We start from the raw sequence: 12,508 nt of genomic DNA, 5'->3' as shown, positions 1-12,508 counted from the left end.
TTACTCTTAGAATTTTGTTATAAAAATCACTTCTAGTAATAAGTAAAAGATTCATAATAGATCTTACCAATAGCCTGCTATGTGAAAAATATTCTGACCCTTTAAATAAAGAGTCATTGTGGATGAAGAATATCTTCAAATAATTATATAAAATAATTATTTTTTTTTTTATGTTTCAATACCTAATTTTCATAATGCACATTCACTCATCTAAATAATTATTTATTCAAATAATTAATTGCAAAGTTAATAAAGATATGGTTTAGATTGATCAGATTTGATGAGCTAAATTCCATCATTTTAAAAGCAAAAATTTCAATAAGTGAAAAATTTATCAGAGTCATTGTTATTTATAACTAAAATTTTCCGAGATGTAAAGACGACTGATAATTATAATAATTATTTTAATAATTATTAATTATTATCACTATGAGAAATAATTATTATAATTAAAAGTTTTATTGTTTTGCAACCATAAATATGTTTAGTTTGATTGAAGGAATATTAAATTGGAAACCTAAAGGTGCAACGTAATATTTTAGATTGGGCTGTACTGTAGTCCTCTCCATTACTCAGGAAATTAGCGAGAGCTCACGTGAGATATCCAACAAAAGATCATTTACTCTCCGTTTAAATAAAAAGACCAACTAAACATTTTAGAGTCTTATACAGCTAACATCTAATTTTTTATATATATAACAACATACTCCCCATGTGAAGTTGGCATAAATTGAGACAATAGTTGGGGGTATTCAAGTAATTGAACATATACAGAAGAAGAATGCATGCGACAAGCCAAATAAACGAGGCAATTCCAACTGTAAGCTAGCAATGTATATAATAAAAAAAAGAATAAAAAAATGATAATTCGTAGGTTAATAGTTAAAATTTCAGGTGTTCGTTAACGTTCATTCTGGTTTTACAGAATTACAGCAATTGGATCGGATAATAAAGGACTGAATACACAGGAAAGAGTTCTATCTCTTCTCTTTCCTTGGGTTTCTTTGTCTGGTCCAAGTCGCTTTATATAATATTGAAAAGCAAAAAAGAAAACAATTCTAGGGTTTTTGATTCCAATTCCAATTTCAATACCAGTTCTCTTCTTCTTCCTTTCCTTGTCATCTATAATAATACCTCTGTTACAACCTTTGCTACGACGCGCTTTTGATTGTGATCTAAAGAAGGTAAACATTATCATCTTTGTCTTTTTCGTTCATTTTCTTTCTAATGAAATTAGGTATTTCTTTGAATTTTAGAATTTTTTCTCGCATTTTCAATTGATTAGGAATGTAGATTTACTTGCATCTTCAGTTGTTTCAAGTGTAGAGACTTGGTAGTTAGATTGTTCCCTATTCATTTTTGTTGCTATTTCAAGAAGAAATGAAAGCAGCTTACGGAATTTACAAGACCAGATATTTCATACAAGGAAAACTCATAATTATATATCCAACATCACCGACAATCAAATATGTTCCGCCAGAATTTATGCTGATTTTTGCTTCCCTTAGATGCTTTGTGTATCAAAGCTTTTTACAACCCATGCACACTTTCCATTCCTATCTAAAATTATTTGGTTGCTAAATATTTTCTCTGTATTAGCTGAGTGAAATGGTTAGTTACATTTCCACCAGAGAAGAAGCATGCTATTATACTTTCTTGGAGGAAACTTTTGTCAGGAATAACTAACCAGATCCAAACTAACTCAAGTGACCTTTGGACTTCTACTTCTATGTCCCAAGTAAACTCTGGAGTTCTACTTCTTCTAAGTGAACCATCTTTCACAATGTCTTGTTTTTGATGATTAGGATAGTAAATCCACGAATTGTGCCTTGAATATGGTCTAAATCTGTCATACCTGGTAACATCCGGGCACCAATTGTACCCAGAGATAAGGGCTACCACTTTAGATTGTATAGGAATTGCTATCTCATAAACCATATGGCTTCAACCATAATGACGCATGGAAAGCAAATTATCTAATCAAGTATAAGTACAGACACTACGTCCAAACTTGTGAGATTGGAAAAAGATTGATTTTTTGATTTTATCATGCTCAGCATTTCGAATCTTCTTGTTAAAGGATATCAGATTTGATTTTATCTCTTTTCTTTTTTTTTTTTAAATTTTCTCTGAGTCCATGTTCGTTCACCTGGCTTTTAGGTAACTCAAAAGCTTATGTTATAAAATCAAGTATGCTATTTGGGGGGAAAAAAGAGGGTTTTAGCCCCTTTTTCCCTTTAGTATCTTTTCTTTCTGTTATAAATTTCTGATGGATTCAGTTGTAAAATTTTGATTTTCGGGATACCTTTCTACTGCAGCAGATTGGGGATTCTACTATTTGACTATCTATATCAGATATGGGACAGTGCTTATGCTTGGATAAGGTAATTGTTTGAACTGATACTTGTTATACATTCACTAAGAGTGAACAGTGTCTTACCTTTTTTTTTTTTTTTTGGGTAATTACAATTAGAGTGCTGGTCATTGCTCTCTGCAGCTCCTTTTGCCTATGCCTGCCCTTGTTTAGCATCATGGCTTATTAGTCCTTGCATTGTTGTTTTTGTATGTATGTGTATTGTTAATTCTTTTTAACCATTTAGATTCTTTAAAACAATGTCAAAAGAGCTGTTGCTGATGAAAATTGCATTGTGTATGAAATTTCCAGGAAGCTTTTTCAACTTTTAATATATAACTTGTTTGAGCCAGAGGAGAACTTCAACTCTTGTTGTTTGTTAAAAAAACTAAATTATTCTATTATGTTTTATGTATTTAATCAGACGAATAAGTCTGTGCTTAGAAAGAAAGAAGAAGATTTTGCTTTATTATTTTTATCAGGAAAGAACCATAGGGGCCCCTCAACTTAATGTGTTTTGATTATTAAGTTCTTGAAATTTTATTTATCCACATTGAGCCCCTGAACTCTTATTTATTTACTCACAGTAAGGACTTTCTTTTGTGGAAAAAAAAACATGATGAGAAATTCGTTGTTGACAAATTACAAAAACTGTTCTTGCTTTTTTTTTCACCAGGGAAATTACTGAAGCTACAGAGAAGGAAAAACTCATTTTTTGTGCACTTATAACTTTTCATGTTTTATCAATTAAGCAGTGAAATTTCTTGATAAGCAGAGCAAGTTTTAGTAATTTGTAAAGTATCATAAACAACTTTCTTATTGATGTTACTTTTGTCATAAAAAAGGTCCTCAATGTCAAAGAAGTAAATTTTGATGGCTCAATGTGGAGAAATAAAAGTTTAGGGCTTAATAGACAAATTGAGTTTTCCTTATTGAGTTATTGATGTTTTTGTTGTTGTTATCTTAAATTAACTCATCCTGAACATAGTACCTTTGATTCCAAGGTTGAACCCTCTATGATTTTTACCCTAAATCCTCATATATGGTTTTTGCACTTCCATTTTGTACCATGGCTTCATTTTGTAACACTGCCTTCCTGCATCCTAGCATCAAAGGAGACTTCGTCTACATACTACTGTGCAATGTTTCATTCTTACTTCATAAGGGCAGTGGCAAAGATCTGATGTTTGTGATATTCGCAGAGTCAAGGGGCAGATGATGCTGATGAGCATGTTGAATTTGTTGGTAGTAATGTGCACCTCGTTACTACCAATGAGACCTGGGAACAGAAGCTGTCAGAAGCAAGTAGAGATGGCAAAACTGTAAGTTCCTTGTTGACTTGTATCTTGTTCAAAGAATATGCATTATCAGAATGTTTTTCGGAGTCCATTGCACTTGTATTTTTACTGAAATCGTTCGTGAAGGTCTTGCTTTTAATTGGTAACCCTTTTAGGAGGTCAAGTATAAGTATAAAATAAGACATATCATATGCTCGTTCACAATTTCCTTAGTGATCTTCCTTGTGAAGATACACCATTCTTGCTAGCAGTGGTTAGTTTCTTAAAGTGCTGCTGCATAAAAAATTTATTTCATCTGTCTGATAAATGTTGTTCTAAAATTTATGTTCAATCTTTGACTGAAGTTAAATGTTTAACAGGTTTTGGCAAATTTCAGTGCAACATGGTGTGGCCCTTGTAGAATGATTGCGCCCTTCTACCGTGAGCTATCTGAGAAATACCCGTCTCTAATGTTCCTGTTGGTTGATGTTGATGAATTACCTGTAAGTTATAAAAAAATTTTCATGTACTCGAGAAAGAAAACTTGAGTTTCATTTTTTGATACTTCAAACCTTACTTTTGCCTTTTAAATTTTGTGGTCTGATATGTCATTGTCTCTCATCATCCATCTAAAGTTTGAACTAGTAGAACCCTTTGAACTACAACTGCATTTTCGCAAGATATATATTTATATATATATACAACCTGCTTTTGCAACCTATTCATTGAGCAGATTATGCTGTACTCAATAATGGCACTATATTAATATGTTTCTTTTCCTGTGTCTCATACATCATAAATCAGTATATTACTTTTTCAGATTATAGCAGAATCTGCTCGAGTTTAGTGATGGTAAAAACTGTTAATTGTCACTGCATTACACAGGACTTCAGCACCTCGTGGGATATCAAAGCAACTCCTACTTTTTTCTTTCTTAGAGATGGGCAGCAACTTGACAAGCTTGTGGGGGCCAACAAGCCGGAGCTACAGAAGAAGATAGCTGCTGTTTTAGATGCGACAGCTTAAAGGGGGCCGTGATTGTCGGGGAGGTTCCAGTATGTGAAAGGGCAGTAAGTAGCATCTTTATCCCTTGTGTGTTCTGTATTTTGGTTGTAATTGTAAGCCATATCTGTAGATTTTGCCCTGTAAATATACAACTGCATTAAAATTTTGGAATCAGGAAACCTGGAGATCAGCAATATTATTGTATTCTTCTTGTAATTTTGCCTTGGAAATGTGAAATTTCTTTTCATTTTGCTGTCTACTATATTTGATCACTATTGTCTGTTTTTCTTTTCCAAATCAGGAACCCACATTTTCATTTCAAACACGTTAAAAACATTCTATGTGAAATATGTAGATGAGTATTAAATATTTGTTTTTAAGGTGAGTTTGAAAACAGAGAAATTGAAGGTACAGTACGCATAAGATGCCGAAAATATCCATTAATTTCAATAGTAGATTGATATATAATATTTTTATAACAACTAATCCTTTATTTCAAATTCTTCGAGGTCTGCGATATGAATCTTTGCTTTCATTTGGCTCAATTCATAGTTAAGTTTGCAATAATGCAGAGAAGTAGTAGGTTTTTTTATATGATTTCTTCTTTGTGATTTTAGTTCTGTCAAAGCTTTATTTATGAAGCATAGCATATGGAGGTTTATAATGGACATGACCCAATTGGGTGAAAAGAAAAGGGGAAGTGGAGGTGTCCAGAAATTTTTAGTATGAATGATAAAATAGTAATTCCCACCCAACAGAAGATACAGAATTTTAGTTTATCAATACTATCGGTATAATTTCATTTCCACCTACCTCCATTATTGTAGCAATCACTATCAATATTGCCAATGAGGGTGGATGCCCTACGATCAAATGTCCAGGTTTGACATCTCTCCTACAAAAAACTTTGTATTCTACCGTTATGAGGGACTGGCCTTAATGGATCGAGGAATGAAGTTGTATGCTTCTCTCTCTGTCTCAAAACTCAAGTAGTTTTTGGTTTATTATTTTATCCCGTTTTACGTATTTCAAAAAGTGATAAATGTTATTTTTCTAATAGCGCTCTTATTTATACTTAATACGATAAATACTTCGTAAGTAATTATTGGTTTCAAGGTAAAAAATAATTTGATTAAATTACCCTTAAGTTTGTTATAATTTAAGGAGAATTAATTACTTGCTTAATCCTTATGTAAAAATTTTAAACGACTTATATTTTTTGACAGAGAGTATTTGATTTGATTTTAATTGCAGAACTTTAATAGACTTCGGATAGATGTATGTATTAATTAAATTTTATACTTATTTTAATTAGTGAAAAATCATTAATTACTAACATGAGTTTATATTTAGATGCGTAATTAATTAAATTGTAGATGAATTTAAACTAAGCTGAAATCCCTTTTTTAAAGGAAATTTATTTGAGGAGTGGTGCATCTGCTCTGTTGAACTAGGTGTACTGCACTGCGATGATTTATGCGTGTGAACAAGAAGAAACCATATTAGGTGGAGGCTATTTTCTTTCTGTTAATCCTTTTGCTATTTCCCTAACTTCAATTTTCTAATATGTAAAAGTTTTGGATTGCGTTTGGACCGCCCACCACTTGGACGTGGAAAGTGCTTTCTTTTGGTATGTATATATGCGTAGATAGATACATACGTACACACAAATGTATTGGATTACCACTTTATTAAGTTGGAGGAGGTAACATCAACTATTAAATTCCAATAACTTTCCTCAGAAAGAAAAAGAAAAAAAAAAAAAAAAAAAAGAAAGGTCCAATAACACTAAAAAAAAAAAAGAATTTTCTATCAGTAAGATTTTATAGGTCTACATATAAAAAAAGTACTTGTTCTTGTTTAGCTTATAATAGGAACAAGTGCAATCAGTGCCATGATGTAAGTTTGATCCAGCAATTAAGTATTTGTTGGCATTGCAATTCAACTGTGTTGCAGACAACTTATTTTTATAATATTTGCAAATTTCTAAAACAAATAAAAAAAATTTCAAACGCAATTTTGATCGAGTCATGTTAACTAGACTTCATATACTAATGATAGCTACATATCTTTAATTTGAAGGAATCATATACATATATATATATAGAGAGAGAGAGAGAGAGAGAGAGGTAACCATCAAATTCCAATTGCTCTATCTTTCCTATCAGCCAGGGAACGATGAGGCTGGCTGGATTAGACAAAAGTCAGATACAGCTATCCCACTAGCACTTCCCCACGTCTTGCCAGCTGACGGAAATATTCTTCCCCGTCAGTTTTATTTTATAATTTTTAAGGCAGAAAAGGTTGGCAGGTCAACATCCTCCTTTATCATCTGTTACACATTACTACAATCAAACACGACCCCACCCACATGCACTATACCACTTTTTATGGTAGTTAGGCCATCCTCAGTTTTCTTCTATTTCCCATTATTAGTTTCAACCATCAAAGCTTCGAAATCCATTCGCACCATCTGCTTGAGGAGATAAAAGAAGGAAAATTTAAATCAAATGACACTTCTGTCATCAATTGTAAATGGAAGAACAAACACTTTATGTTTTACACTCTTCAAGTAATTGTAGGTACAGATTATAACTGAGTTGATTAAAACATACCATAACATTAAGAGGGAGTAAAATAAAAAATAAAAAAAATAAAAATAAAAATAAAAATAATAGTTATAATAATAAAAGAGGTGAGTAAATGAATTTCCAAATCAATTTCCTGGATGATTTAACAGCGGATGTAAAATTGGCTAATCATGGTAAAAGAAGCACCAGCATTTCTTCTTCTGTTCTCAGCGACCTTTGGGATTCATGATCTGTGAAAAAACTGCACTTGGTGTAAGCCCATCAGAATCTTCACTAGCAAGACTCCGGCCGCCTATGCTCATGCTCATTCCGGTGCTTCTTGAGTCTGTAATATTGCCATCAAATCCAGAGGAAGCATCAGGATCTTTCTTCCCTTTAGAGGCAGCATTGAATGCCACCTCCTCTCCATCTGCTCCGCCAATACCCTTGCCACTCTCCTCTGCACTCTCTTGTAGTTGCAAAGCAAACTCTAGGTTCCAAAGCACATCACCCATTGATGGCCTCTCAATTCCCTGATCAGACACACACTTCATTGCTGTCTCAGCAAACTTTTTGAAACATTCGGGTGCAATCTTCCCCTTTAGATAAGGGTCAAGAATCTGATCAAGGATGCCTTTCTTGTGACAATGGGCAGCCCATTCCGCCAAGCTTACTTGCTCCTTTGCCAGTGTTGGATTCAATGCCGGTCGTGCACATAGAATCTCAAACAGCACAACACCAAATGAGTAAACATCAGATTTTTCAGTTAGTTGCTGCCGCCTGAAGTACTCTGGATCCAAATAACCAAAACTACCCTTTACTACAGTGCTAACATGGGTGTGATCCAATGTAGGGCCTGTCTTAGACAAGCCAAAATCAGAAACCTTCGCAACCCATTTCTCATCCAAAAGAATGTTAGTTGTCTTTACATCTCGGTGGATGATAGTGTGTTTGGCACCGGTATGGAGATAGTGTAAACCACGTGCAGCGCCAATACATATTTCAAGCCTTTGCTTCCATGGCAGAGGGGGCTTTTGGGTTTTGTATAGATGCTCACGTAGTGTTCCATGAGCCATGTAATCATAAACAAGGATCATCTCACAGTTCTCTTCGCAATAACCAATTAAGGACACAAGGTGACGGTGTCGGAGTTTTGAAAGCATTTCAATCTCAGTCTGGAACTCATGCACACCCTGCTCAGAAAGTGGATTACCACGCTTGATTGCAACTTTAGTTGTTCCGCCATCAATTTCTCCCTTGTAGACTTTGCCAAAACCTCCAACTCCAAGGAGCAGAGCCTCATCAAAATTGTTGGTAGCGCTCTTGATCTCAGCAAATGAGAAGTGGCGGCAAAGGTTAGAAGGTAGAGAAGAAGTATAACTCCCTGTTGTGTTTGTCTTGGCCGAGCCAGCAGAGTGAGAATTTCCATATAGGGAAAGTGGGAGCCATCCAGATGGACCATCACTTGAACTTGCTTCCTTCCCATGTCTACGACGACGAGATGCAGCAACAACACAGAAACCTACAACAAGAGCTATAACTGCTCCACCACTTACACCACCAGCTATAATTGCTTTCTGGCTCTTTGAATGACCAGAGCCTGATGATGGTCTGACCAATGAAGGATCAATTACTTCCTGTTTAGGAGCAGGTGTTGGATTAGGCCCAGCAAGATTACCATCAGCACTGGCAATCTTAAATATCTCCACTCCATTCAAGAGTGCATCATAATACTGGGACTTCAACTCCGGATTTGGATGAAGTGCAAGCCACATATCACTCTGGGGGCTCCCGCCAGGAATGAGCACCACATAATCTTTATGTACTGGAGTTCCATTATGTCCATTAGCCCAGGCAACCACATCAGCCTGCTCCTCTGCAGTTTGATTGTTGAGGAAGATGCTAAACACTCTTTGATTAATGTTGGTTATATTTTGAGAAACTTCACAGAAATGAAGCCTAACCAAATAACTGAAACCAGAGTCGACGCTAAAAATCCAAGTCAAATTGTAATTCAAATTGACCTTAGGAGTTGGCCCCATTGATCTAGCAGTAGAATAGACGTCATGTGGCGCAAGATAAGGAGGTGTAGGGTCTTTGATTGTCATGTTTGGATCAGCCGACTCTGGAACACCAAGCCCTGCCCCATAAATATATGGCTGGTCATCATACCAAGATCTAAGCATACCTGTGTCTCCAGAAGGTGAGATATCATTCCCACCCACATTTATCCGATAAACATTCTCAAGAGCAGTAGAATTATCTATATAAAATGGAGAGGAAACATCACCGACCATCATTAAAGTTCCATCAGTACTACTGTAAATATCAGGCATTGACACAATCTCAATCCCATTCACAAATGCATAAGCTTTCGAGGGGTTCGAAGCTGGACTAAAAGTAATATTCAAAGTTCCACCATCCACATTAATCGAATACTCCTTCACAATAAAAGCATAATTTAAAGCTTCTGTTGTTTGAGCAACACTAAAGTTCTTAAGAAGGGTATAAGACCCTGCCGTGACTGAAAAGAGAGCATCAGATGCATTAAGCCCACTATAGGAAGCAGGATAGAAATACAGACGCACGAATTTTCGCCCTGAGCCTACAGGGAAACTATAGGTGAAATTAGAGCGAAAAATTCGTGCAGTCATATAAGGAACTTGGGAAACTGCAGAGTTCTGAGTTGCAGCAGGCGATATAGAAGAATTACTGGACAACAAGAACTTAGAATTTTTATCAGCAGTCCATTTCTGACCATCGGAGTCGGAACTATCTGATGTTGCCCCACAATCTAAAAGGATTCTATCCGTGGGCACGTACTTAGTTTGGCCAAAGACAACAAGAATTTCAGAGGCTGAGTAAAGTAAAAAGAGAAAAGAAACAAGAAAACACTTCTCCATACTCTTTACGGACTCTGACTTGAAATAAAGCAGGATTAACAAGATATAGGATAAGCAGAAAATGAAAGCCTTAAGCCAGATACAAATCAGAGTCCAAAAATCAAAGCTTTAGAAAAAACAAAGTCGAAAATACAAGATCTGAAGGCTGAACGAAACTGAAACTCAGCTTTTGAGATAAGATAGAATAGAGTAATGACAACCCATAAAAGAAACCATTCAGATCCACAAAATAAATAGCTAAAGGAGTTCAAGAATTAATCAGATTGCAGAGAAGGTGAGGAAAAGAAGTATTACCAGAGAAACAAGGCCATATCAAGCCATTTTAACAAGAGGCAGACTAGAAATCTTAACTCAGCCAATCAACTCGGGAGGATTGCAGACTCAAACGATTTGGGTTTAGAAGTTTAGACCATCTGGGGATCTCGAGGAGGAAGAAGCTAGAAAACAACAAGAAAAAGAGTTTCTTTTGAAGTCGTAGTTAGTTGTCAAAATGCAAGAATTATTTTGATTTATGAGTTACAGACTGAGACACTTAATCATCGCGCAACATCTTACATTTTATTATTATTATTAGTTTAGTATTAAATTACGCAAATACCCTCTGGAGCCCCTAACTGTACTTGTATCAGTGTTTTTGTGTGGAAGACAGACAGGTCAATGACTAAAGAAGTGAATAGAGACAACCAAACGCGTTAAAGGAGCGGTGCGACGCGTTTGTCCCTTATTGGCTTTGCTGTTGTTGGCCATTTTCAATTTCTATCTGAAAAAATAATAATATCAAAAAAATTATTAGTGTATAGTTTTTTATTTAAAAAAAAAAGAAATTGAGTTTATTCATATTTTTGGTATCTTATATTTTATTATAAATTCATTTAAAAAATTTTAATTAAAAAAATTTTATTTTATTATTTCCAAATTTATTTGTAAACATTTGATCAACTTGATTTTAAGTCATATCCTTTGAAAATATATGTCTCACTTATTGAATATAATTTTATAATCGGTCCAATACTTTTAAATAATTAGTTTATACATAATAAATATTGTTTAATTATATAATTTCCAAACTATGATTTGGAAGTTTTTTTTCCTTTTTAGAATTTATATTAAAATTATAAAAAATATTAAAATGAAACTCAAATAGTTTAAAACTAAGACTTTCTTGTTTATTAGGATACAACAATATCGTAAATCATTATCATTAGATAAAAAAAAAATTTCAAAACTTCCTTAAAAGAAAATTTAAATTAAGCAAATTGTTAAATTTGGCAATTGGATAAAGCTGACATTTTTAAAAGTAAAAAAAAAAAAAAAAATGGTATGTTTGTTACTAATCATCACACATGCACTTCCAAGCATAGGTGGATGACTATTACTAGTGAGACTATAACTTTATTAATAATCATTCTTTCACAATCTTTTAATAATGGCAATTAGATTCATTTTTCTTTTTATTTCTCTCAAATTACAATTCTATTTTTCTTTTTTTAAAAAAAAAAAAAAAATCTATAGTTTCTTATTTTAACTCTATCTGATGTGCATCTCTATTTCAAGAGATATACTACTAATTTTATTAATTAAATGTTGAAGTAAGTAAAATAATTATTATTGCCACCTATACTAACCAATTTTATCATTTTAAATATGAATAATTAATATTTAATACAATGATATAAACATATTTATTATATTTTTAATTTGAGTGTAAATTAAATCATGGAAGAAGAGAAGAAATTTTTTTCTTAAAATATGGTAAGGTAATTTATATTAAAAAACTAAAGATTTATATTTCGTTCTCATTCTTCTTTTATGTTATTTTAGATTTTTTTTTATTCAAGCCATCATTGATTATCTTTTTTGATCGATCTGATTCTTTTTTCTTTCTGCTCCCATTTTCTTTTATTTATTTTTTCTTTTAATAAATTTGTAGATACGTTATTATAAATCATTGATTTAGTTTGGTTATACTCTTAATGGGACTGTATGCTTTTGATTTATTGTGTTTTATTTATGATCGGGAGATTATAGAATTTCTTTTAAGTTCGAGTAATTTTCTTTTATTGATGTACTTTGTTGATGGAAACTCATATGGTTGTATTTAGAAAATGATCAGTTTCACTCAGATTTTAATTTTTTTATTTATATTATATTTAATTATTAATGAATTTAAAATCGAAAAAAAAAAAAGAAAAGAAAAAGAAGAAGAAGATAGATAGATAAAAGAATTAGGGTATAGAAGTTTGGGCTGGGCTCGGCTGCGCTGTTTGCCAACCAAACTCACTAGTTAATAGGGGCTGCCAAAGACTCTCATGGCCCAATCTTCTCGTAAGCAGGACTGAGAGTTGGAGATTTTTTTTTTTTCTCTCCTAGTATATAAGCAATAAATTGTCCATTCAAATG

General features: G+C 33.4%; 2 protein-coding genes across 3 annotated transcripts; one reads left to right on the top strand and one right to left on the bottom strand.

The window, feature by feature from the left end:
- The first annotated feature begins 850 nt into the window (after positions 1-850).
- Positions 851-4,894, top strand: TH9 (thioredoxin H-type 9). Of its 2 annotated transcripts, none has more exons than XM_012235639.4 (5): positions 851-1,184; positions 2,322-2,384; positions 3,556-3,675; positions 4,011-4,133; positions 4,516-4,894. In XM_012235639.4, exons 2-5 carry the CDS (start codon positions 2,358-2,360, stop codon positions 4,654-4,656), a joined length of 411 nt encoding a protein of 136 aa, XP_012091029.1. In that variant the 5' UTR covers positions 851-1,184; positions 2,322-2,357; the 3' UTR covers positions 4,657-4,894. The 2 variants fall into 2 exon arrangements, with proteins under 2 accessions (XP_012091029.1, XP_012091028.1); XM_012235638.4 differs by having other exon boundaries at positions 852-1,184; positions 2,319-2,384.
- Positions 4,895-7,135: 2,241 nt separating this feature from the next.
- FER (Malectin/receptor-like protein kinase family protein) lies at positions 7,136-10,607 on the bottom strand. Its single transcript, XM_089718408.1, has one exon. The coding sequence runs from the start codon at positions 10,106-10,108 to the stop codon at positions 7,433-7,435; it is 2,676 nt and encodes an 891-aa protein (XP_089574534.1). The 5' UTR covers positions 10,109-10,607; the 3' UTR covers positions 7,136-7,432.
- Positions 10,608-12,508: the final 1,901 nt, after the last annotated feature.

The sequence above is a fragment of the Jatropha curcas genome, chromosome 2, assembly GCF_041381405.1.
Source record: "Jatropha curcas cultivar XTBG-Jc1 chromosome 2, XTBG_Jcur_1.0, whole genome shotgun sequence".
Lineage (NCBI taxonomy): Eukaryota > Viridiplantae > Streptophyta > Magnoliopsida > Malpighiales > Euphorbiaceae > Jatropha > Jatropha curcas.
Note: the sequence above shows the minus strand (reverse complement) of the source record. Positions and strands in the feature narration are given on the sequence as shown.

Excerpts from the sequence above, each read along its gene's own strand:
- TH9 (XM_012235639.4), top strand. The coding sequence starts at position 2,358 with ATGGGACAGTGCTTATGCTTGGATAAG. Across the intron at positions 2,385-3,555 it reads AGTGCTTATGCTTGGATAAG|AGTCAAGGGGCAGATGATGC; the intron begins GTAATTGTTTGA and ends TGATATTCGCAG. Across the intron at positions 4,134-4,515 it reads TTGATGTTGATGAATTACCT|GACTTCAGCACCTCGTGGGA; the intron begins GTAAGTTATAAA and ends TGCATTACACAG.
- FER (XM_089718408.1), bottom strand. The coding sequence starts at position 10,108 with ATGGAGAAGTGTTTTCTTGTTTCTTTTCTCTTTTTACTTTACTCAGCC.